At 36.4% G+C, this 27,948-nt stretch overlaps 1 protein-coding gene and 1 long non-coding RNA gene across 2 annotated transcripts; both read right to left on the bottom strand.

The window, feature by feature from the left end:
* Nucleotides 1-27,137, bottom strand: LOC136251137 (gamma-aminobutyric acid type B receptor subunit 2-like). Its single transcript, XM_066043519.1, has 15 exons — nt 26,830-27,137; nt 26,641-26,775; nt 15,717-15,887; nt 13,680-13,787; nt 12,574-12,639; nt 6,685-6,891; nt 6,321-6,554; nt 6,200-6,266; nt 6,054-6,146; nt 4,612-4,744; nt 3,872-4,115; nt 3,670-3,801; nt 3,298-3,615; nt 3,075-3,242; nt 1-342 (listed from the first exon to the last, which is right to left on the bottom strand). The coding sequence occupies exons 1-15, from the start codon at nt 27,052-27,054 to the stop codon at nt 235-237; spliced, it is 2,409 nt and encodes an 802-aa protein (XP_065899591.1). The 5' UTR covers nt 27,055-27,137; the 3' UTR covers nt 1-234.
* On the bottom strand, nt 24,625-26,634 carry LOC136251142 (uncharacterized). The gene is made up of 2 exons (XR_010698956.1): nt 25,030-26,634; nt 24,625-24,971 (listed from the first exon to the last, which is right to left on the bottom strand). It is a non-coding gene; the product is annotated as an uncharacterized lncRNA (long non-coding RNA).
* Nucleotides 27,138-27,948: the final 811 nt, after the last annotated feature.

The raw sequence follows: 27,948 nt of genomic DNA on the forward strand, positions 1-27,948 counted from the left end.
TACGTATCCATAACTACTGCATGATGATGAATTGTATAAATCTGTACAAACCAAGTAATGATAATGTTGAATGTACCAGAATGAACCTGGAGAGAAAATACAGGTAGGACTACATAGGTAAGCAATAGCGCACAGTTTGATGGACTATATAGTAGTATTATCAGGTGCACATGCACTACACACACAGACAGACATCAGTAGGCTAAATACATTTTGGTACTAACAGTATACAAATTAGAGGTGTGTTTCTAGTGGCGACGCATTTCCGTTGACCTCTTCGTCTCCTGACATTGTTTTCATCTTATGTTCTTGCAGGGTAGTTGTGTCCTGGTGAGACTTGAACTATACATAAAGTGTAACAAAAACCAGTTAATGATATGTTACATCTAAAAACCTATGCAAGTGCCCAGTCAATTAATAATCCAATTATAGCCATGCCAAAACAATGTAAAATCATTTCTAAATATCATTACAGCCATTTCTTGGTAGAAACTTTTGATTTCACAACCTAATTTTTGAATGCTATATCTTTCTTTATACTATTTGGCTGTTTGTGCATAAAATATCACTTTTTGTTGTTCAAAGCTGGCTTATGGATAGAATATGCTCAAAATTTTGCCCAAAATGCTTTCAAGAATTACCCAAACTGATCACCTACTATATGTTATTCAGTGTTTCCATTATGCTTGCATTACGCTCCTTGGTTAGCATCATTTCTTACAATTACCTTAGAACATTTTAATCAGTGAATGCTCTATTAGAGTATTTCACTCTAAGCGACTGTTCTATTAGCTTATTTTTACCTGCCCTTTTCTTTTCACAGGCATCATAATGGATATTTAAAGGTTTCAGTATACTTAACATGTTGAAATGTGTATCACAGAACAGTTATTTATTGCACTCCATTACTACACTCACTGTTTTTTTGTACTTTTTATTTGTAGAGTTGTTCCTGGTTCCAGTTATCTACCTCCGTCCCCTTAATTTTTACCTTAAAAGTACCCTATGCCCACTATTATTACATGCTAAGGCCACTTCAACTAAATCTTTTGTTTCTCAGACTGAAACTAGTTGAAAAGTGGGTTGGTAGGTATAAATAAAATAATATTAGGTGGTAATAATTTTTAAAATTGAAGTTATGGCAACACGTATAACTAAGACGTTCGATAATGATTAGTATATTTAAATGACCACTGAAGCGTCCATCCATAGTCTACTTTTACAACTCTTCTTACCAAGCTTGCCCCAAGCATAGCAGATATGGATGACCAACAATACATCGACGCCACAAGCTCATGTGATCAAACACGTGATCTTAAAAAATGAACAAAAGCATTTCATTTACAAATTTTATGGGTCGGTCAGGTCCGAGAAACAAGAAATTTAGTTGAAGTGGCCTAATGTTACTATATGAGGTAGAAATTAAATCTGCATGTGACTGTGTTGTATAGTGGCTATGGTGTTTAGCAGGTGAAAATGCATTTATTGGATATGTTAGAAGCCATTTCTGTGTATATACTGTTGTGCTGATGACTGGAAACAAATAACATATTTCAAAACATGGACAGGAGTTATCTTGTGTTGATTATTGTCAGTTGCGTGTTGTCTTTGTTATAAACAAGTGAACAGAATGGTGGAATAGTGGAGTGTTTTAAAAGGTCTAATGTATCATTTTTATGCTCTGATGATTCAGAAGTACAATTGCCACAAAGTCAGGTTATTATATCCCATTATACCTTTGTGTGTCTCATTATATATACACAAAATTTGTTATTGCAATGCATTTAATGAAGTCAGCTGTACACTCAGTTGCAGTTTAGTTTGGGAATATCAAGCCTTAAGGCATAACCCAAAATGGGAAAATCAGCATAAGTTGCTGATTATCATTTTGAAGGATTTATACAATTTGTATTCAGGGGTGTGGCCAGACTATTGGTGATGCTGGACCTAGCTACATAACACTATAGATAGGGAAGGCATACCTTAGTGTACAACGCACACCAGCATGTAAAGCATGCCATCCTAGTGGGGTCTGTGGGAATGTCCCTCCCAAGAAAGTTTTGAAAATCAGACCCTCTGAGATTGAATCTGAGAGTAAGTCTGTTACATTATTTTTATTTTGACTGTTGTATTAGGGTAACTGCTCTATTAGTGTATCTCAATCTTGCTCTCTGCCTAAACATACTATCCAGACCCTTTGAAATTGATTGATTTGTATTAGAGTAGCTACTAATATTTGCCTGACTGCTGTAATAGGGTGACTCTTCTATAAGATCTTTACATAGTGTACAATTATTGTTTCTTGGGCCTGAGCCTGGGCCCGGATTCTGGCTACACCCTAGTTTGTATTATGTACTTACAGAAACACAACAATTCAGCGGAGTATGCTGTGAAACTTGTGTATTAAGGACAACTTGGGACTGTGTCCTGATTACCATGGTGTCCAGATTTTCTAGGTCAGTTCACGTGTTAAGGGATACTATGGGACCAACACCAAGTATCCAGATTATGTAGGTATCCTAGCATTCTGATTAACAGGTTTCACTGTAGCAATTCCATAAGCACTTTTTGAAGTGAAAATGTGAATCCATGGTCTAAAGTAGCAAACAACATGAGGAACACACTAAATGTAGTTACCATGTATTAACAATTATTTACGTATGCTTATAGCTAATGTCATAAATTTCATCCAACTGTAATATACAAGATTCTTTGCAGTTAGTGTGGATAAAATTTCATTCCACTATTCTGCAGTAGTCCATTCCACTGTTAATACTTTACTCTGGCTTTTAATTTATTAATAATTTGCCCACTTGTGTTTACATCACAGCATTGTGCTTTGTATTAATGATATGTCATAATTGTTGAATTACATAAACATTGCAGTGGTCTGGCAAAAGGAATGTGATAATATGGCTAGCCTCGGAGTATTGGGATCATAGGGAAAACATTAATAAAACACAGTTGGGAAAATATAGCACATGTACAGCACACCAGAAGCTTTGAAGTGTGCAGCTAGGTATACAATATGGCACAGTTTTCTCGCCCATGCAAAGTACAACACTAAAGTTTACCATTTCCAATTCTTTAGTGAGTCCTTTAATTTCAAAATTGAGATCTTCTATTCTTTTCTTATAATCATCTTCAGAAAACTTAACAGTAGTTTTGGTAGTACTGCTAACATTGCTATGACTTTGCTCTAGATAGTTTGCTCCTTCTGGATCACGATACACCTTGTACATCTATGTGTAAAGACTATACATCAAAGTACTGTACACATGACACTCAATTACACACCTTTGAAACAAATACCAAACCCAATATTAAAGTTGTAACAAACAGCAACATAATTCCCATTATCCCATATTGTATATTTGGAAAATCATTTAGCAAAAATCCAATTGGTGTGAGAGCTATTGAAGCTGTTACCGCTCCATAAACTGACATTGCCACAAATCGAGACTCATTTAAAGATCTGATTTTTACTTTACGTGTCTCAAAGGCCAGAAACAGTCCAGCTAGCAGCACTAATCCTTTGTATGCTAATAAGACTGTTATCCAAGGCAGTGAATTGTCTGATGTGCAAACTCCAATTATTCCAGGCAGATCACCAGCCTACAAAATTGTATTATCAAGTTATATAAACATTATATTAAATCACTAACTAACATCTTCTCCTTCAACTTCTTCTTGTTCCCTTCTCAAGATGGCACTAGACACTGCTGTTGGTGGGATCAGTATTACAATATCTACTAGAATTAGTACTCCGACAATTGCAAACAAGTAAATGTCTTTCATTTCCTGCAAAAATGGAACAAAACTGTACATAGCTAGCTATGCCAGTATATTAACATCATGCACAAGAACCTACCAATTTAGTTTTTGGTTTAATATAATTAAAGATAAAATATATCCTCCATGTTTTGGCAAAGATTGTCCCAAACAATAAACTAAATCCAATTGCCACCAACCAGACTTTTGTCTGACACAGGTGATCTACTGTTGAAGATGATGCCACATTTTCATCCACTCCAAAAAAAATCACTGTTATGTAAAATATAACTGCTCCAGCTATAATCATCACATTTACATATGGGCTACCCAGTTTCACCAGCCTATATGCAGGACATGTTATTGTAAAAGACTATACTCTAATAACCAGGTGCGGTTCTAGGGAAATTTCACTGGTTTCTGGAAACCAATCAGCTTTTCAAAAATATGGGTATACTTTAATAGAACAGTCAGAATAATATCAAGCCAGAAAAATTCCCTGGCCAGTTTATTACTAAACAGAATACTTATCGTACAACCTTTAGTGGTAGCCTCATAAAGAGTATCGATTTATCACAAAACCACGAAAAATTACTTCTCCAGTACTTTCAGATGCATCAGACTTAACGTATCCTTTGATGTATTTACAATAGGCTCAAAACATTGACTGTAGTGTTAGTTAGCATTTGCAACTTGATCTTGTACTTTTGCCATAAGTTTAGGACTGTTTGAGGCCCAGCTTTAAGCATCTCTGTGATCTTGCATATGTAGGTAAAGCACTACTTTGAAATTAGAAACCAGTCAGCAAAATTTCTAGAACCACCCCTGATAATAACATACTTTTGCTTTCTGAACCACAGATTGAAAACCAAACAAATGATGGAAAACAACACTCCCAGTAGAGATAACATGGTGTAGACCACAAATAATGGCAAAGAAATGTAAAAGTGTTCTTCATCATCTACAATATCATCTATAGATGAAAATATGTTCAAGTTTATTTGTGAAGCAAACATGCAAGCGTCCAAGTGTCCAATGAAAACAAACTTAATACTGATTATTCATTTAGTATATTTCATCATACTACTGCAATTTACAGTGGGAGTTCTTTGCTTAATAATTGTGATGTTGTCCAAATGGCCTATTGTCACACACACTTAAAGGCAACGCAATATATCATGATAACTGCGTCTTTGGAAAGATTGGTTAGTGCATCAACTAGTGATACAAATGTGAAGTTCCTAGTGGTATAAAAATATAATTAATTTTATATAACTTTCAAACCTGCCATAATTTTAAATGCCTATTATTATTTTCTATACAAGGCATTTGAGTATGGAAAAGTAATGAAACAAGGGAGGTTGCCTTACTTGCCTACACTTCAAATTTTCTGCTTATACGGTAAGTCTATGATGTATCCATCATAGCTGCTGTGGTAGGCCAAAAGGCACCTCTTGGTCAATTAAATAATGAAGAAATCAAGCCTGTGGTGCTAAAATAGTTGACTTATGCTTGACTGAAGGAATCAGCTAGTCATTTAGTCAGTCAGTAGAAATTCAGTTTTAAAATTTCCATAGAAACTTATTGGAAGTGTTTGGGGTTGCTCTAGAGGCATGTTTGGGTTTGATTATGCCTACTCAATATTGCCAAGCTGTTGTGAAGAAAACGTGAGGCTAGTTTTAGTGATGATATTATTGGACAAGAAAGCCCACACCTTCATGATCCCTATACTATAGGTGTGATATACACTGAGAAATCAGAATTCTGCCATAGTCATGACACCAAAGGCTGGATGACAGATGAACATCAATGATGGGTATGTATATCAGGAATAGCTTGGATGACTACAGTAAAATTTTGTGTGTTGATGCCAAACTTTGAAAACTTAGGGCTATACCTTTACACATAAGAATTAATGCTTTCAGAAATACTTCCAGTGCAAGGTAGCATGATGCATAGCTCTTTGGCTATACTCCACCTGATACCATTACAATGGATATCCATTGAATCAAACTATGTACAAGGATTACCTGTGGTTGTCTAGACAAAGACTAAATGTCAGATTTTCCTCAGCTAAATATTGTAGAGCAGTAAATCTCTCTGTTTACCACCACCAACTAGCATAAATTTCTTAATTAGCATTACTACATTACACTTTTACGAGAAAGAAACTGAAGCATTTTGCTATCCTATACTTCGTGTACAATAAAGCATATGTGTTTATGAGGGTGAATCCTTGCCATGTAATACAACTATTAAAATGACAAGTATTTGAGTCACACCTGTAAAAACTGTAGTCACACTTTCATTGTCATCAAATACTAGACTTCCTTTTTCCACTGTCCCAAATTGTACTTTGGTCAAGTTACCATTACCTATTAAGACAGCATAATTAAATAATTAATTCTATATTTATTAATGATCTAACTCCATCTATATTGTAGCACACGAATTTTTCCAGGTCTGTCACCATTGTCACGAAATGAAACATTACCCTATGAAATTGTGTAAGAATAGTATTGCAATCAATTAAGCTAGATTGCACTTACAGTTAATCCAAAAAATTCCACGTTTATTAATTCCTGATATATACTTTGAGAAATATTAATTGCATTTTCACCATCATACGTAAAGTTGAGTAAATCTGCATCAGTATTGTTCAGAGCTAGTGCTACTGCCCATACTGCATCAAACATGTATGCACTGTCTTCTAGTTGAGAAGAAGCATTACGTCCTAACTTTGGAAATGCCTCATTATGATACGATACAAATTCCTTGAAACTCTGAAAAAGTATAACAATAGTTAAAGTAGCAGAGTAACAATATATTACAGTATGCATTTAGTAAAAATCAAAAATTACACAACATATTTTGATACAAATATTCACGATGAGCAAATGAATTACAGCTTACTATATTTCCCACGTTCATTTTATCCTTATCATTCTCGTCAATTCTGGGATAGTGATCAAATATGAGTGAAGTTGACAAGACGTCTTCTATAGCCATTTTTTTCTCTGTGTCATTTTTTGTACAGCTATTGTCAAACCACCAGTTATCTGGGTACCAGTTGAAAAACATCCATGCATGTGTAGGGTGAGCCATATTATGCTTTAGTGCCTACACAAACAAATGTATAATTAGTAATACAATGCAATTAAACATTAAACTATGTGATGGAACATGAAATGAAACAAACTACAGATGAGTCAATTTTGCTGGAAATCAATCAGAGCACAGAAGGAAAGAGCAAAAAGCTGGAAAACTATTTAAGCAACGATACATTAAGTAGCAGATAAATAGAATCATAATTCTTTCCTATACCAACTAGAGAATTTGCAGGTATAAAATTCTCTAATAGAAGCAAGCACACCACTTTGAAATAATCTTACTGTGTGCTGCATATAATTTTGAGAAAAACATAATAATTCTGGTTAAAAGTTTGAACAAAATAGATAAAAAGAATCACTGGAAGAAAAATAGTGGGAAAAGCAAAATTTGAGTGACTTAACTCACAATAATACAAAATGTGAAATTTTATGGTATCTAAGTCCCACATAGTATAGTGCCTTTTGATCAAATGCTTCTAGATTCATGAAATACACTTCTAATCTGAATTTCATGTTCACATAAAACGGAATATGCCAGATTAGAATGACATGCTTCAGTTTTAGTGCAAAGCAAACAACTAATTACAAGAAAATAGGTGGCCTTGGATTTAAAAAGTAGATGTCAGTGGCAGGCTTCAGTATACGTTTCATAAAGGACTCACACAAACAAGCTTAGAAGTGAAACCTAATTAGTGCTTAGGAACAATAAAGAGCTTTGTTTAAGGGTGTGGTGAACTCAAGAGCAGCCTCAAGCAAATTTGGTAATTCAATAAAATGTGATTGACTATAGTGTATAAAGCAGTTTAGATTAAGAACTTTGTGTATTTGTGTATAAGCTTAGAGCTCCATAGGAAACATTCTACTACATAGTTGATTAGCATGGATTGTTAAACAAAGCATCTGCTTTTAAAATATAAACACTGTATTTATCAAGAAAATGGTATGCTAGCAATACTTTGAAGTTCAATTAAAATAGAAGTTTCTATATTATGAAGAGACTCCAGTAGATGTTTCTTAGTACTAAGAAGACTCCTGGTTAACCACACCAGTTAATTAGTTATCACTATGCAGGGTTAACTGCAGTGTATTGGTGTCTTACTTTCCTAGAAAATGGGCTGTGTTGCCATGACAAGTAGCATTTTAATGTTGCTAGCTCTATGCCACCCATTTTCACTTCTTCTACACAAGCAGGGCGAAGCGATCCATTAGGCCATGCCTATTTGAAAAGTTGTTGCTCGGACCCGACCGACCCTCTTTTTATAAAAGACCAAAAAAAAAAACTCACGTGATTGTTATGTTGGCGGACTTGTAGCCGAAATGGCGGCTAATGCGTGGTTATCTGTTATTGTGAAGAAAGGAGCTGTTGTTGTGTACCCTCGTACAATTCGTTGTCAACAATGGAATGACACGTTTGGAATGGTTTTTTAAAAATATGATGGTTTTTTTTCCCGACCTACCGACCCTAACTTTTCCTTAAAAAATCCGAGCAACAATTTTTCAAATAGGTATGGCCTTAACTGACCAAGTCTCACTCATGGTAATTGTGATGATACTTATCTGGACTTACTTTCACACTACGTAACGTATTCAAACTGATGGAATACTTGTTGATGCCACTAAAGTCAAGCAGCGTATCACCAGTGTACCACAGTAAAACATCAGGCTCAGTATTCAGAAGGCAGTACATTTTCAAGCGGAGTTTTCTGTACAGCCTTTCGTAAACTCTTCACTGACTTGGGCCAGCGTTGAAACCGGGTCACTACTGCTGACCTGGATGACCCACTGACCCGGATTAGGCCACTCCAAATAAATTCTCTGTTTCCCGTCCTGGACTCAAGCATATTTGCATGCGGGCAGGTGGTTCATTTCCATTGTTCATTATAAGATTGGCAGCTTTTCAAGCCATTATTTGCCTTGCCCAATCATAAAAAGCTGCATAAAAGTATGCTTAAGCTTGTTTCTTCCTTTTGAGGTTGCAAAAATAGCACAAACGTGAAGTTTGTGCAGACTTGATAGCACTGCTAACACGTGAGCTGACATGGTTTCAAATGAGCCTGTCAGTATGCAACAATAACCGGAAAATAATGGAAGAATACGGAATAATGGAATATAATAGAGCTGACGGTAACTAGATGCGGGCGGTGGACGGGAAACAGAGAATTTATTTGGAGTGGCCTTAACTAAAGCCGAGGCGTGCGATAAGAGCTATGTTTCGGCTAGCGAGACTACGTTTTGAGCGTTCGATTCGTGTTGAGTAAACAGGGGCGGATCCAAACTTTTAGAATTGCAACTTCAGCCTAGCTGTAGGTTGAAGACCAAAAAAAAAAAAAAAAAGGTCATCACCTACTAACAATAGCTACCCCTCACCATAGATACCCTCAGTTTCGTGCTACATACTGCACTTAATAATAAATGGGCGTGGCTGAGCGTATGTTTGCAATGCGGTAAGTGGGCGTGGCTCACGAAAGAGCTTCGCGATAGCGTTTATAAGTTTCCACATCGTCAAACGAGCAATTTATTTCTCACGTGATCTAATCCGGGTCAGACCCGGATAATTTGTAAACCGGGTCAGACCCGGATGTCCCGGAGAAAATGTGACCCGGTTGACCCGACCCGGTTTCAACGCTGACTTGGGCACAAAGCTGAGTGGTGCAAGGCATGGCTAGCTACATTAACTTGTCCCAGGCGGTGGGGTCTATTCTACGGAATGGAACGGAACGGAATGATGGACTAAACTACGGAACGGAATGCTTTCTCAAATTGAAGCTTGCAGCTTACCATTGCTGTACAAGTTATCGGTGGCACTTCCAGCTGGTAAACAAACGTACCCCAAGAAACATAAAAAGAATTTAAGGATCGATTGTGGGTTCTTGCTGTTTATCTTCGGATGTATCAAGTAGGGAACTTAATGCATGACTTTATTGCTAATATGGAGTTTTTTTTTTGCTAATACGGAGTTGTTTTTGCTTACTTTGACTTTAGAATGTACAATCTGGGGCTCAGCCTTTCTAATAGGCATAAATCCGGCAGTATGTAGCTACACTACAAGGAAACAAGTATGGTGACAAGCTGAATCAACTCTGTCAGGCTAAACAGAATCTAAATGAATTTTGTGCAGTGTGTGAAAAACAAACATTCAGATACCACAAGGAGGCTATATTGTGTGAACATCAATGATTCATTAACAGAATAGTGGACTACAAAATGTCAGATATCTTAGCCTGAGTAGTGAGTTGAATCCAGGATGGGGTCTATTTTACAGAATGGGGTCTATTTTACAGAATGGAATGCTTTCTGAATCAAAACTTACAGCTTGTCTAGCCGCTATCATTGCTGAAGTTGCATTCATTAGTGGAACTTCCAGGAAATGGAATAGGATAATAATAAAATATTAATAGCTGTTTTATGCAGTGAGTTGTTCTACTACCTGATATATCAAGCAGGTCTCTTCAATTCATTTATTGCATGACCAAGACAAGTTTTGTTACTACAATACAGTAGCTGATTGGATGTCAGTTGCTTTTGGTGATCTTGACAAGATAAATAGTTTAGAAGACCACTCAATTTCTTCAGTTTCAGAGCGTAATATCCACGGAGAAATTAAGTAGAAAGTTACTGGTGACAGGAAAAGTCTAGGTGATCATGACTTTATTCAGTCTAATAAACAGAATATATGGTTGATTGAGTGAGGTATCACTTGCAGAATGTTCAGACAACCAGCGATGAGATGCATGCATGGATTCATAGAATTTTTGTTACAGTTGGAGACATTAAATATCCAAAAGCAAACTGACTGTATAATATTAATTCACTTGCTTTATATTTTCTCAATTTTGAGCCTGTATACAAATAATTAAATTTTTCTCAGTCCTAGAATAAGATGGGAGAGAAAATTTATCTTTGTTTAACTATACTGTACAACTTCAAAGGAAATGAAGAATAAAATTAGTAAAACCACAACAAGGTGAATTACAGATTTAAATACTAAATATGAATTAGAGCCTTTAGATAATTATTGTTCCAAAGCAAAATTGTAGATGGAAAAAACAAGGACTGGTGAGATCTTGATTATTTAATGACAGCGGTTGGAGATTATAAGGGTGGTAACTTCTTGTTCTTGAATATGTTGCAAAGTGGAGGTACAAATCAAAATGGGATATCAATTTCATTATGAAAAATTTGTATACTTAAATAATCTAGCATTACTGTATTCATTTGTCCTCCACTTAAATATGCTACAACAGTGTCGGTACATTGGCAGTCTACCTTGAAATCTCAACTCTAGAGTAGATCCAACACAGAGCAGCCCACACTGTAAGATCCCACTGTAATTTCATGGACCATGCAGCTGGACTGGGAATCCCTTGAAAATAGATGAACAAATTTAACCTGTTTTGTTTGAAGTGAAGCATGTGAAATGTTACACTTAAGAAATCCTAGGATTCTTAGGTGGTATGTAATTAATGTGAGTGTTCCATTTCCGGTCTGACTAGATACATTGAAATTACACACACATCTTGGTCCAAATCACATTTGCCTGGTGGCTATGGGCATGGTTTCACATGCATAGCTAGGCTTATAATTGAGATTTGGTTGATCTTGGAGTTTTGGCATTTGGCCTGATTCAAGGCTAGCAGTCAGACACATCCTTGAATTTGTGCAACAGAAAAAATCAGTTCACTATTGAATACAGCATTAGTCCACTGCACCGGCTATTAATAACTCAATGCATACAATTCAGTGATGTTTGCAGAATATAGCCCCTTTGCGATCTGCCAAAATATTTGCTCCTCTCACACTGCACAAAATTCTTCAAGTTTTAATTCAGCTGGCTCTTTCCTGTTACCAGTGTCTTCCTGCTTGCTTTATTTGTACACTGACATATGACTTGAAAAGCTGGCCCAGACTGTTTTCTAAAGTCAAAATGAGCAAACCAGCTCACATAAAGTGCCCTTCTTGGTATATCCGTAGATGAACCAAGGATGAACATCACTGATACAGCTCATCCCACAATTAATACTTCGTTACTAATGACAACCAACAAGAACCCACAATCGATCCTTTAATTCTTTTTATCTTGTGTTTAATCACCCACTGGAGGTGGCACTGATAACTCGTAAGGGCAGTTTCAGCAATGGTAAGTTGCAAGCTTCAATTTGAGAAAGCGTTCCGTTCCGTAGTTTAGTCCATCATTCCGTTTCGTTCCGTTCCGTTCCATTCCGTTCCGTAGAATAGTCCCCACCGTCCCAGGCTGACCATTTTCTAAAACAGTTAGACACCATATGCCTTGGTTTCTATGTTGCATCATTCTAACACCTCCTACTCAGCATTTATGCCTCGGAGATGCTGGTATTTGGTGTCTAACTATAACAAAGATGGGATCAAATGCGCACACATGGGCTTAGTTGTATGCTGGGTGCTTAATTCTGAGGCATAGAATTTATACCTGGGTCCATTAAATGCTGGGCTGCTAAAGACTAATAAATGCTGGAGTTGTATGCAATGTTAGTCTATATACCTGCTTCATGTTTCATTCCCAACTGTAAGTCTATAACATAAACCTGCATGACTATGCTGTATGGTTACGCATGCTTGAATAGATGCCAGGCTTGCTTAAACACTGGGTCCAAATAAACACCTGGACTTCTATACAGATAAAAATACAGAGCACCACTCCATGCATAATACTCACCTCACACATAACTCTTATTGCATATTCTTGATACATGTTTAAAAATATAATCCGGGCTGGAGAATTCTACAAATTACAAAATTATTAGTGAACATGTGATGATACTGTATGGTACTGTGCATACACATTACAGTAAGACAGTATTGATGAAGCATTATGAATTTTGTATGTTATTACTGCACAAAAACAGCCAAGCTGTGAAAAAAGGTGCAGCCTTAAAAAGCCTGGGTCAAAAAAGTTTTGAAATCAAAGGTGGCAGCCAACAAATGGCTGCATGCAATGATGTTAATACTAATAAATTTTAACAATTCCAACAGCCATTATTAAATTTTACATCACTGCAGCCATTTGTTGGCTGCCACCTTTGATTTCACAACCTTTTTCACCCAGGTTTTTTAAGGCTGCACCTTTTGTCACAGCTTGGCTGTTTTTGTGTGGATATCACTTCTTTTGTAATTGCAAGTTCCAAAGCCATCCTATGGCTAGCCTTGATAATTCCTTTTAATTTTCCCCCCTTTACTACAGAAGACTGCGTGGCTACATGAAGAACTGAAATAAGATGAATTTGAAGGCGTGTATACCTCAATGATAGCTGGGCAGATTTGACTCACAATAGGAATGGGAGATGCCCTACCCTGAGGAAGCTTCCACTGCAGAAATAGTTAATCATACCATTCAAGCACTATGGAGCTACAGATACATGATAACCTTTTTAATTTAGATGTTTTATTATTATTATTCCCAGGGTTACCAGCACCCCTTGCCACCACCCTGACATCACACAACTATATGACACTATATACTTCTTCTGAAGAGAGACAAGGAGATCAAGTCTTCTGTAAAATATAGCAGCAACATGATGAGATTTTATTTTTTATTATTATTAGCACTTTACAGTGACCAGCACTGAAGGTCTGACAGCAACATGTGCTGCAGCCTTAGGATTACCTAACCTAATTTCAAGGACTTAGACCTAATGACTTGACTTACTGACTGACTGATAAGGTGTAACAGAAAAGGGGCCAAAGTAAGGAAAAAATCCTCCAACCCCAGGATTTAATTGCATTACTTAATTAATACACACACAACTGATTCAACTTACTTACCCTCAATTCCCTCACAACCAACTCAACACTCTCATCTGTGTTGAATGTAACTTCTTCTAATAGCTGCAAGTTTACCTCATTAAGGTGAATTTTAAATTCTGTAGAAAACTAGAATAAAAGTTATAATATGCATGCATGTGTCTTTAAACACAGTGATGTTTTAACTATTGAACGGTGCATGCAGGTATGTGTCAATATTCATCCTAGCAACTTGTGTAAAATACATATCCAAGTGTGCACTTTTTTTATTAAAGTAGCCTTGTGCCAGCATAATTTCAAACATAATAGGCTAGCAAAAGTATCAAGCATTATGCAGGATGATTTTCAAGATTTTTAATTAAATGCACAGTGTGTGTGCCAAAAATACAAAAAATGAATACACTGCACCTTATATACTGCATGTCATATCAAGAAAATGTGTAATGTTACTATTTTCTTGGCTGATTTGTGGAAATGAGATCAAGATACTCTAATAGAGAAGTCACTTACTCTTTCTTATACAGCAGTCAGGAAAGACTGATATACTCTAATAAAAAGCCAACTCTAGATCACAATCTTGATTTTGAAAGTATAATAATAGGAGCACTCCTCAAAAGTATAATAGGCTATTTTCAAAGTATAGTTGGCTCAAGCCTATGTTGCCTATCTAAAAGACCTCAACTTTGGAAGTAATACATTCTAAACAGGTAGGTAAGAATTGCTACATATCTTGGCTTGGAAAGAGAGAACATCATTGTAATCATGAAATATGTTTTACAATGGCTGTAATACACTTGTGATGAATAACTGGCATCAGAAATCATAAAAAAGTCCAACTTGAAGTAAAATTTTAAGGTGATATCCACATAAAATGAAACATCCAAACAAACTATACCCCGGTGTTTTAATCATCAACATAATTATTGTAGATTTTATCCTTTGGGGGAAATCAATGTTTCATTGCTTCGGAACTGCAAACAGATGGCATAACATGTTTCCATAGTTAAACCATCTTTGTATCAATATAGAGGACTGTGGCTTGGTTGGCAATACATATTATAGTCCTCAACTCAGTATACAAAAAAAAAACAACAGAAAATTTCTTACTACCAAAATTTTAATACTACAGACTAAATTACAAGAGAAGAAAAGGCTCATCCTCCAAACTGATGCCATTGTACTCTTTACACAATCTTACCAAGGAAAATAACATGCAGTCTAATTGCTTTGACAAACATACCATTTTTCAAGTAGGACTTCTGCCATTCACTGTAGTACAGCATTACTCTGCTACATGTGCTACATGCATGTGTCATAAATTTGTACTCCATTGGCTAGTTAAATAGAAAGAATTAACTACCACAACTGCCATATGGCAGAATCAACTATAAACACCCGTAGCATTACTATGTAAGTGTTTTATAACTTCTGTGTACACTTTAATAGTCCCTGTGCTTATCCTGCAGAGGTCATACCCTTAAGGAACGAGGATATTAGGTTCCACGTGCACTATTGTGGGTAAGATGACATCATTGCATACTTTTTGATAGTCAATTTGAGTATATAGGGATCATAGAAATAAAAAGCAATGAAACAAGGGAGGTCATCTAGTTACACTTACAGCTATAGGTCGAGTCATTTAATCCCTACTTTCATGGCTATACCACTGGCAGGCTGCATGTAGCTATATAAAATGTCCACTGGTATAGCTGCAGGTGTAGATGACCTAACTCTCTTTTTGATTGCATTTTATTTCCATGATCCCTACTCAAAAGTAAAATTTTAATTTTCCAAACATTTGTATGTTATAATCCAGGAGCACAGTCAGGATTTTTCAAAAGCAGTTTTCAACAGCAGTATTGAGTTACTGATTTAGGGGTCTGGAGGCACAGCCCCCAACTGCTGAGCAATCTAGAACATTTTAATGATTCAAAATTCAACAGATTTTTATAATGTATGAACTTCATATACAGTAATTATATGATGTTTTCAGCTTTTTACTAGCTATGCATATGTAGAATCCAATTCTGAACAACTGTTAAAACTTTCATGACTTACAAATGTAAAGATATTCTCCGATTGTGTTATTAAAGCAACTCTGGACCATCCAAATTCCTTCATGGCTGCTGTTATTCCTACAGCAATTTCTGCATCACTTGACACTGTTCTTAGGAATAGTGGAAATATGTTGGAATTAGAGAGACGAGGTGATGAAGATGCTGCTGAAATCTACAGAAAATAAAGCGTAGTAATCTGTACCATACTTTACAGTCATGCGTGCATGCTATTAAAACAGTTGGATTTTGTCAGGTAAACTATACAAGTAATTTTACAATAAACGTTAAACATTACAATAAAAAGCACTGAAACAAGATAGATTAGTGTAAACTTAATCCTTAATTTAGCCAATATATTATGGGCAAAAACCAGCATGGCTTGCAAGTTAGGTTAGAGTATTTGACTGACTACTCTATTAGAGTATCTCGATCTTGTATATAGTTTTCCTTTTGAGAGGGGAAGGGGGGGTGTGTGCACCCTTGGATCTGCCACTGCATCTGGCTGAAACCACCAGAATTTAGAGTCAATGAAAAAGTTACTGATTGTGTGAGGATAGAACTGTTTTGGATACTATTTAGCTGCCAGTTAATATCGGGTCTCCTGCGTGCAATCCGTAATTATAACAGAATTTTGGTATTTCATATATATATCCTTCTCTGGGGCATAGTGATATTGTATATTAAATTTATTAGTGCCTGTGGAGGCATTTTTGGCATGTTTCTTCCCAGATAACGGAGATACAAGCCTTCAAAGAGCTTGCTTTACTTTAAGAAAGTACTAAAAGTTCAATAAAATGTCTTAATCACTTCCACCGGACCTAGATATTTTAGTTGTTTAGTTACTTATATTGAAATTATAAGAATTCAGTAATTTGTTAGTCTGGTTTTTGGCAGCATGTTTTTGTAAAACATTGCCCTATCGTAGACCACACACCCAAGAACAGTTGTTGTTCTACAGTAAAAACAAACAAGTACAAATAGTTATATTGGCAGTTGCTGAAATTGTTTATCCCTGCTTGGGGTAAAGGCGGGTTTTGTAATTTGTCATGCCATGCATTTTAAAATATACTGTAACCTTAACCATTGTAGAAGTGCTTTTTGGTGGTTTGAAAGAAATCAAGATCAAGACCATGAAGATACAACATGAAAACCAACAGTATGTAACAATCACGCAATCAAGTTTTGTCAATAAAAACATTTAGTTGCCATGCTTACTAGGCAAACCGCTTATAGAAATAAACTGGTATATGTGGGTGGATTAATTATCGTAGAATAACCTTTCAGTGGTTTAGAAGAATTCACAATAAAAACACTGTGAAAACCAACTACGTGTAACAAATGTTAAAAAAAAATTGTATGACGTAATTTTTGTTGCATAAGTAGGTACTTACCATATAGCCTAAATATTTCGAGGGGGAAAATGTTTGCTGATTTCACGGTTTTGGGTGTTAGCGAAAATTTTACCCTTGAAATATTTAGACCTCCATATAGTCTAATACATTTTGGGAGTGTTTGCAAATCCGCGAAACTTTTATTTTAGCAACATTGCTCAACCTCGAAATATTTGCCCCTCGAAATATTTAGGCTATATGGTATATTCTGTGCTTTCAGGGCATAGCTGAAAAACAGCCTTCTTTGGCTGATGCTATTTTCCCAGACTAAGAAACATTTTAAAATGTTTGATTGAGATACTCTAATAGTGCAGTCACCCTATTATTGATTTATTTTTTGTTTAACCTTGTGGTAGTTGGCAAAAGCTGTTCTTCCCTACCAGAGCACACACACAACAGTAAACACAATACAAAACACAACCACTAGATAACATACAATAATACAAAATAGTTATATAATACACTAGCTTATTTAAGTTAACAGAGGATATAAATTCATCATAATTACAAGTACCACTTGTGACAGCAGTGAGAGAATTTGACCAAGAAGTGGCAGATGAACGAAAGAAGTTTTTGGTGAAGGAAAAATGACAAGTTTTCAGGTTAGCAAAGCTGTCCTTAAACCTGTGTAATAACTATGTTATGGGATTAGTGGATCGAGAACATTAGAACATTCAGTAAGTATCAAGTCATCCTGTAGAGAGCTCAGCTACAATCAAGTGACCATGTAGAGAATTCAGCTACAAACAAGTCACCTTGTAGAGTATCAGCTACAAACAAATTACCCTGTAAAGAGTTCAACTACAAAATAAGGCACCCTGTAGAGAGTTCTGCTTCAAACAAGTCACTCTGTAGAGAGTTCAACTACAACCCAGAGAGTTCAGCTAACAACAAGTCACCCTATAGAGAGTTCAGCCATAACAAATCACCCTGTAGAGAGTTCAGCTACAAAAATTCACCCTGTAAAGTTCAACTATGTTACAAGTCACTTCAAAGAGAGATCAGCCACAATCAAGTCACCATGTGGAAAGTTCAGCCACAAAAAACTGTTTAAAAAACCAAATGCACATAACAAATTCTTTATTATCTTCCTGTAGTAAGAAAAAGACAAGCAATAAGGAAGCTTCAAAGCTGGTCCACTGGCCAGCTTTGGTGTATGCAACTACAAAGAAGTGATATCTAGACCAAAACAGCCAAGCTGTGAAAAAGGGTGCTGCCCCTAGGGTGAAAAATATGTGAAATCAAAGGGTATCATTATTGTTTGGAGTGCCATGACACAACAGTGTTAAGTTTTGAATGAAGAATGTCAGCTGTAGTTGATAAGCAATTTCTTGGCTGCCACCTTTGATTTCACATCTTTTTCATGCTGGCTTTTTTGGAGGTCGCACCCCTTTTTCACAGCTTAGCTGTTTTGGTTTAGATTGTATTATGCCTTATTCTGAGTACTGCAGTATGGGAATTACATTGCGTAGAAGCAACAAGTAGCTACATTTTTTAGTAATGACCCCAACTCTGTTGTATAACTTGCAGCATATGCCAAAATGGCATGTGTAATGTGTATGCCTCAAGCAACTTCTACTGTAAAACGATCAAGCCTGTAGCACAATCACCATATGAAACATTTGTATACAAATTAGTGCTAACTTTAAGAATTTAATATAAACTCTTTGCTGCCTCATGGTTATATACATGAGCATGACAAGGATCATGAAGGCTTGTATTTTCTTGTCAGAAAGTATCGAACAGAAACCAGACTTCTACATGGCACGTTGGCAGTACTAGTTAGGTACAATCAAGCTAATATGTGCCTTCAAAGTGATGTAAAGTGCTTCTGATATATTTTTACAAATTATATTTATTTAATCAAAATGCGGAGTAATCCAGACAAGTCTTTATGGGAGCATTTGTGGTGGCAAAGTGTCTGGGTAGTGTAATACCGTAGAGCCAGGCACCAAAGCTTTTTCTAATGCCCCTGAAAATAAACTACTGAACTGATATTTGGTAATGACTCTGTCAGGATGCTTTTGTATCTAAGAAGTGATTAATTCTAATAGCTAATCTTTCAGTTTGGTAAGGTTAGGCAAATTAGATTTGCCTCTATAAACATTTTCATTATTGGTTTCTTGAGGAACCTGTCACCTGAGAAATAAAATGACCCGTATGCTTCAGGATCAGGTGTTGTTTACTTACCATGTATCATAGGATCCCGGTCCTCACTAGGCCACTACATGAGCGGATCTAGGATTTATAAAAGGGGGGGCTAATTCAAGGTACTAATCTCTTGGGTAGAGGTGTGCAAAGCACACTTCCCAGCATGCAAAGCATGCTGGAACTAGGGGGGTCTGGGGGCATCCCCCCCCAGGAAAATTTTGAAAAATAGATGCTAAAACACTGCAATTTGGAAACATTTCCACATAAAATTCATAATATTATCTGCCTGTAGGTATTTTATATGCTGCCTTTAGATTATAGGTATGGCTCTCTGAAGCATTTTGTTAATGGAAAGTTTGGGTAGGTACAGACAACCAAGTACATGATGCACCCTCTCACAATTGCACAACACTGAATAGGTGTATATTAGAATAATAATGTTGAAAGTGGAAAATTTTGAAATTTGAGCAATACAAGATTAAATCTGAGAGCATTTTCAATGGAAATTGTGTACCTGAATTAAGTATTGCCATACATATTAACTACACAAGTAGATGAATGAAGCCCTTTAAACAGACCAATTCACTTCATTGTATGTATAGGTGCAGGCAGATTTGGAAAAATTCCATAACAGAACCAACTACATGCTTCCAGTGAATGTTCTATTAGAGTAGTTAGCTGACTGCTCTATTAGAGTATCTCGATCTTGTACACCTCCAATGCTGATCCGGGTCCTTGTTGCATAAACTTTAGCATAAATCCACTGATAATACCTTGGAAAGATGTTTATAAGGTGGTTTTATGAGTATTTGTATTACTAGTGATCATATAATTATGCTAAGACAAAATTTCATTATAATACTCAGCATATTGATCAAGTAAAGCCTAAATATGAAGGGGGGGGGGGCTTCAGCCCCCAAAGCCCCCCCCCCCCCCCCCCCCCCGGATCCGCCCCTGCACTATACAATTGCAAAGTGTGATCTGATCCAATCAGAAACTCAATTTTTATTGTGTTTTTGTTTGTCTGTGGTGTTGGTATATGTATGCTGCTGATACATTAGTAATTTATTGCTAAAAAAGGTGAATCCCTAGCAACCATGGTATAAGTGTTTAAGTGTTTATACCAACCATTCAGGTATAGCGTAAGTCACTAATTATTGGCATACATCAATTATCGGAAATAATTGTATTAATTATTGTAACTGTGATATTCGGGATTTTACAGCAGTTACTATCACTTGATGTCTCTATGTCTATTTGTACTTTTTTGACGATACTTACAACTGATTGTAAGGGGAAACATCGCTTGCATCATTCACAGTCAGCACCTGCTGTTTTACACTCACTTTCGTAAAGCAATGAGAAAATAGTAGACTGATATCCAGCTGCAGATGAGGGCAGCTGTGGATGCTGTTAAGAGTGAAAAAGTTGCAGTTGAATACAAAGTACTGATGTCCACACTACAAGACGGAAAACTAGGACATGTAGTCCATAGGTGCTAAACTGTATTTAAGCCAAGCTGGAGAAGAAGAGCTTAGTAAGTTTATAATCACTGTAGGAAAGATAGACTTTAACAAAACATGTAAACAAATCAAAAGTATTATAGAAAAAGATAATCAATGGCTGGTTTGCAAGCTTTATGAAGAGACACCTGGAAAATTGTCATTACAGAAAGGAATTGTACTTCTTAGTCACGTATAAAGGCCAAGAACAACAGACATGCTATTGTGCAATATTTTGCTGTTTTGAATGAGTGTTTGGAGAAGTATGACTTAATGGATATAAGCCAGGCCAAATTAACAATTTTGACGTACCTTTGGATCACAGACTGCCACACGTTGTTGTCAAAAAAGGCATTATCGTTCATCAGGTAGCAAGAATCAAAGTAATAGAAACTGATTTCAACTTTTCTGTCATGCAATAATCAGTTTTAACATACCAAACCATTATACAGTATACAGTGGAGCAGTAGATCAGTGGAACACACTTATGCGGCATTCATTGGTTGTGATTGCTATGCAAGGATTTTTAGGTACAAAGCCACTCATTTGTATGCAAGGATTTTTTTGTGGAATTCCTTGCCAGCCGACATTAAAGAACTTCATTCTTTTAGAGAAAAGCCATTTCTTGTCATCTATGTAATTCAGTGCTGTTTGTGTGTGTGTGGTGTTATGTTTGCTATTGTCTTACTTTGTGTCTGTTTATGCATGTATGTTTAGTTTTTTTGTATCACTCCAACAAGGAGGAACGTGTATCACTCCAACAAGGAGGAACGTATGGCATTGAGCTGATTGTTGTAAGTATAAAAAATAATTATATCAAATCGAATCATTGGGATGAGATATGACACTGCTTTTGTACACTCTTGTTGTAAAAGATGCATAAATGTACCTACCTAGCTAGTTAAATACACAACGTTTCCATAGTGATTCAATTGCTACTGCACTGTACCAGATTTGGGGTCAAATACATTGCATAGCATTTAAATATTAACACAATTAATCTTAAATTGTGAAATAATTAAAATACTTAGCTGCTATTAGGTACTATAAATGATAAAAGTTTGGTATGACTTAAGTTTGGTGAATCAGCATCTGATGTAGGTTGGCAGATAAAGTCTCACAAAGCCAACATTAAACAATATTAAATAGCTAAGTTCCAACAATTTGTCAACATATGTTAAACTTTAGTCACTCCAAACTCTCATTGTTTATGGTAATGCATATTTGACAAGCGAGTCAAACATTGTATTATAATTACAGAGTGGCTATTCGTACAGAGACTAATACCAATAGTTCATTTATATGGCATTTAAGCAGACCACATAAAGTCATCCAATAGTCATCCATCACAACTCAAGTATCAAACACGCTAATTGTGAGCTAGGTTAGAGGGCTGGCCAACCCTAAACCACCTCAAACTTACCAAAAGCTTACCTTCATACAGACAGTGAATATCAATAAAAGTGGTATTAAGGCCGAGTTCAGCTTTGGTTTCTTCCTCACCCTAGTACTTACAGTAGCTATAGGTCATACAAATAGCAATGGCCTTATAATTATTAATGTTATTGTGTTAATGCTACTGTATTATTATTGAGGTGTCAATAACAGGGATGTTAGCTTCAAAAGGGATTGTGTTGCTTTTGAAAAAAGTGCAAAGTGATATGTCATATTCTTAGTAATCAAAAGTCAAGTATACTTTTAAAAAATATTTAAATTCAATTACAAATACATGCAGTTTCCAAAACATAAAATGCACAAACAAATATATATTTAAAATACAAATACTCAAGTATTTGACTACAAGTCTGCATTGCACTTTAATAAACCTGATACAACTATGATACTGTTATTACAGTTGCACAAGGCTACATGCATACATGGATTATACAAAATACCATTATACTGTATAGGGCTTACGAACACATGTATTAATTGTTATGAATAAATTGAGCGAAAAGTATACAGAAGAGGTTGCATAAGCCTTTTGATTTGATTTAACTGTTCTAACTGTGGAATTCGGCCAAGGTTGTTCTATTCCAGAGTATACACACAGTTTCATACTGAGACACACACAACAAATACACAGTAATATAATATAGAGAAACACAACATCACTACACCAAGCACAACATAATTACACAACATAGCTACACACCCAGTACATCCATTTGCAGACACAAATCTGACAGTGTTGAACTTGTTGTTGATATGCATTTGTCCAGCATAGCTAGCACTAATCTAACTTGGACAAGCTTACCAGCAGTATAATATTAATAATACTAATGATGATGATGATAATAATAATAATAATAATATCTGATATGAATCCAACACATATCAGTGTTGGGATTCCTTGTTGATATCAGCATGGCTAGCACTAATCTAACTACAGAATTGCTTGGACAAGCTGTCTGTAGTTACCAGTGGTAATTTTTATAATAATAACCAATCAGTTCCATGAAAATACTACCTAAAAGGTTTGTGGGAATTCTTTCAAAAACCTATAAGCTCAATTAATTTTTACTATCTATCTTAAGTTACTATGAAGCTAAATCTAAACACACCTTGCTTGAAAGTTCGTATAACTATATGCTAACAAAACTCAATCAGGAATTAATCTAGTATCCATAAACTCCTGCTCACTAGGAAATATTTCTCTTATAACAACCTTCTTGTGTTACACTTGACCTCAGTTCTGCCTCAGTTTCATGCGTTTGGGTGGGTACTATCATATGTAGCATTGGAATGTTATTAGATCTCATTGCTATAAGTCCCTTGTCAGACCCATACTAGAATATGCTTCACCTATATGGGCTCCTCACCTTCAATCTGATATTTTTGCCATAGAAAGGATTCAACGTAGTGCTGCAAGGTATACAATGAACAATTACTCCTGGAGAAGTAGTGTTACTAACATGCTCACATCACTTAATTGGCCCTCTCTAGAATCACGACGTACATTTTGCAAACTAGTCATGTTTTATAAGATAATCAATTGTCAAATGGAAGTTCCATCTATCTCACTAACATCAATGTCATCAGTTACCAGAGGTCATTCACAACGTTTCAGAATCCCACAAGCAAGAATCAACTCGTACTTATTTTCCTTTTTACCATCCACTATTAAATTATGGAACACTTTGCCAGAAGATGTGGTCAATCAGCCATCTATAAACTGTTTTAAGGACATTTTGTTAAATCATCTGAATTTACTTTGATTTTGTTTTTGTATCTGTGTGTTATACTCCTTGATGGAGTCCTACACAGTAATAAATAAATAAATAAATAAATAAATAAATATTCAACCTACCCAACAGGTGATAGCTAATAATTAAAAATAATTTGCTTCTAATATTATTAAGGGTATGGCTTCTGGTCTTCACTTTATAAATAGATATACCTCAAAAGGTTTCCCAAGGTACAAATTAACTGTCTGAAGATTTATAATATTATGTGAATTAAGGTGATATAACCGGATGTTTGCATGTTTAATTTATTTTCATTTTTTCCCTAAAAGGAATTTAGAGATGGGTTTTTTAAGATCTGTTAAGCAGTCTTGGAATTATAGCACTGGATAACAAACAGCAAACAGATTGATGTGTACAGCATCTACACAGGAAATTAATTTTAATTACAGGTTCAATTATAAATCAGGTTCAACTAAACTTATAAGCAAAGTAGCCATTTTGCTTTCAGCTATGTTCTGCTTGTTACACAGGCCTACACACAGAGAACAATATGGGAAGCCAATCTGCTTACTTTGACTGTTGGAGGCATGGTGTAAGTGATAGACAACACATGAAGCCAGCAATGCATTATCACTAGACAGATGCTAAAAGCATAATGATTGTGAGTGAGCCTGATCTCGAAGCTATTTAATGTAATCAATTGAACATACAATGACAGTTAAATGAAATGAATGGTTTTAATATTTAAAAAGGTTACTTGAAGTATTTAAACTATTAAATGAAAAACATATACTATGGTTGGTGGAAGCTGTGTAAATTGAGGCGTGATGATCCACTGTGAGCATATTCTTGTAGATGTGGCAATTCTTGATTACTGGAGAATGCTGTATGTTAGATTCAAAGGTATCTTCTTGTTCTAAGTATTCGTATTCATTGAGAACTTCAGTATTGTCTCCACTTTTGTATGATAGCTATGTTGTTGGCATAAAACACCATCTTCCTCACCTTCTTCTGTCTCGTCAATCTGCCATAATTGAGTGGGAAAAATTGAAGCACTGAGGTATTTGCATGTGCTTACAAACCTTGCTTGTGTTTTCTTCATTGGTTTCCTGTTCTCTTCTAAGTCTGTCACACTCCCTTGTTTTTCTGAGCCTATCAAACCTCTTTCACTCGCAGTTTCAACACTTCTTGGCACATTGTTAGCCATTGCACGAGAATGTGCCATGTGCACAAGCTAAAAAGCACAAGGACGTGCTACATGCCACGTGCATGAGAAGGGTTTTTTTTTTTGCATGAGAACATGCAACGTGCACTTTTGTGCATGTGGCAGTTGATGGATTTCCGTGTTCTTTGTGTAAACTTTCATGTACGTACAAAAAATGCAGCATGAGGGTGTGTGTCAAGAGACTAAAACAGCAAGCCAAGTGCTGTAGTTAGTCGCCATACACCCCCGAGTGTTGTATTTTTGTACACAGTGCTTTGAGTGTTATATAGTACTTTCTTATTTGTCTTCTTTGGGCAGTCATCTCGACTATTCACATTGTTTCAGTTCTTAGCCATCGGACCATTAGCAAGTGTCCATATAATCTGTTTCTATAGTCATAGAACTAGCAGATAGGATCGTTTGGCTAGTTTTAGCAATAATCATGCGATTACACTAGCTGTTTATCTGTAAAGACTTTTCATAACTGTGCATAAGTTAATTGGCATGCTTTTCATAGCTGTACATCTAACCTGTAACTGTTTTTTTTATTAGTCACAAAGAACCTTTGCTTCTTTATAACCATTAAACCACTCTTCCTTTGATCCTCTCATGCAAAGTACCATATTTTATGATAAATGCCCCCACTCACCTAACATGTCTATTCATTGTTTCAAGTTGCATTAATAGTAGCAGCCATATCAACTACAACACAAAGCATGCTTTCTGCTGATTCATCTTGACAATTACTGATTATCAGAATTACTGGAGTGATTAATTTAGGGTTCTAGCAATGTGAAAGATGGTAGCTATTACGACATAGCCATATGTGAATTTTTAAAACGTAATAGACAATGTGAAGCCATATGTGTGCTTCCATGAATTGACACCTTTGAACAGTCAGAGAAAAGAAATGGGACACAAAGGTAACTTCATGATGTTTGCATTATATGTACAGAGGTATGTAAAAATTCAAAAGGCACTTGTTGGACTGAGGTGGTATCTAGCTATAACAGTGAAAAGCTCAAGCCTGCATGCAGCATCAGTCGTTAGCTTGTCTAAAGACATCAGATAGTCAGCCGATTAAATTTTCATAGACAGACGGTTTGCCATGTACAGAAGCCATCCACTCTCTTCATATCATACAACCCATTCAGTGCACTTGCATTGATACTTAGCTACTGGAATACTATAGAATCTGCAGCATATAAGTCTTCATTAATTATAATTTCCACATACTCTAGTTTCTGCAATAATAAGAATAGGTATTTAATTAGCTAGCTAAACCAGAATTTTACAATTTGGAATCTTTGAAATCTGCACACAATTGTCAGGTTCCACGGATAATTACATTCGAAAAATTGTTTATGAACTATATAGCTAGCTACCTATATACTGAGCTAGCCAGCTACCTCGCTAGCTCAGTATAACTACTTGTAAGATGCAGCAAGCATACTGACAAGCTTACCACTTACAGATAGCACAGACTGACCTGCACAAGGTTCCAGTTGGGAGCAATCTCTGCAACGGGTTCGGTGGCCACAGAGCAATCTGAACCAATCAGTATGATCTGGCTGCGGTTGAAGATTTGATCTATGAAACTCCGAAGGCTAGATGCCGCTGCACACTACAACAAAAAGCTTGTCCGTTACGTTCTCACGAAGCTTTACTGATCGCTCACCATTGAGTCGTCGATTCTAACATCAAATTTATATTGAAACGAAGCATCATTTTCAATCGTTTGTAACGCCAAATGCAGGGCAGGAATAAATCCTGAATTGTCAAATTCTCCATCTTGAGAAACTAGCACTCCAAGATGAAGTGTTTCTTTCTCATGGGTCACTCCAGTACTAGCAGAAACAATGGTTATGGCTAGAAGTATTACTTTAAGCTTCGCTGCCACCATTGCCGCGGTGACCAACTTCGATCAACACATGCAACTCTTTCAATTAAGCCACGTGTAAAACCCTCCTAATTTTATAGCTCTCTGTCTTGCAAAATGCTTTAATACCATCTACAAAATAAACCTTGATCCGCCCACGTGCTCAATCACGTGACCTTTGCGTGGGCAACAGAGAGATATGCTGCACCCCTATAAGTGTTGCAAGTTAGACTGGGTATGAGAAAAACGCCACCTTTGTCAAAGATGGCGTTTTTCTCATACCCAGTCTAACTTGCAACACTTATGCGCATATCAATGTTTTGCCCCACTAAGGTAAGGAATATATAATCTATGGTATTTCGAACTATCCTGAATCTGTTTCACTCGTGATGCATTGTTACGCACGTCGACCACACGTAGGTCACATGATATACAGTTCCTTTTTTCCACCCGGGCTTGACGGACTGCCACCCCCAGCACCTCGCCCAGCACAAAGAAAGGTGCGTGCTGGACAACTGTAAAAGACAATGGAAAAGCAGAGTAACGCAGCTAGCATGTTACTCTGACAAGCGGGACTCCACTTGCACTAAATCCATTGGTGTGGTGGAGGCCTAGTGTAAGCACCAATGGATGAACGCGCACCTCGAATGCATTCAATAGCTGAACGGAGCAGAAGACAACACCGAAGCCAACCCACCACCAATATACAGTTTCCGGTGATACGTAATGTTGTGTAAGCCCTATAGACCTTGTGCGTGCCAAGGCGTGGTCTGGAAAAACCGGGAAAAAGTTTCTACGGATTCAAATTTCACGATAGTTTACGAGAAAAGTGAGGGCAAAAGTATCGAGCATTCTATTGCAAAAACCTTCCCTAGGCGGAATAACTCGCCATGCAGCAAGCATGTTATATACTTTTAC

This window comes from Dysidea avara, chromosome 3 (genome assembly GCF_963678975.1).
Source record: "Dysidea avara chromosome 3, odDysAvar1.4, whole genome shotgun sequence".
Lineage (NCBI taxonomy): Eukaryota > Metazoa > Porifera > Demospongiae > Dictyoceratida > Dysideidae > Dysidea > Dysidea avara.

What these genes read in the sequence shown, in the direction of transcription:
- LOC136251137 (XM_066043519.1), bottom strand. Translation starts at nt 27,054, where the DNA reads ATGGTGGCAGCGAAGCTTAAAGTAATACTTCTAGCCATAACCATTGTT. An exon ending in TGGTTGTGAGGGAATTGAGG is followed by an intron (nt 12,640 to 13,679) that starts GTAAGTAAGTTG and finishes TGTAATTTGTAG; the next exon opens with AATTCTCCAGCCCGGATTAT. An exon ending in TGGAATTTTTTGGATTAACT is followed by an intron (nt 6,267 to 6,320) that starts GTAAGTGCAATC and finishes ACAATTTCATAG; the next exon opens with GGTAATGTTTCATTTCGTGA.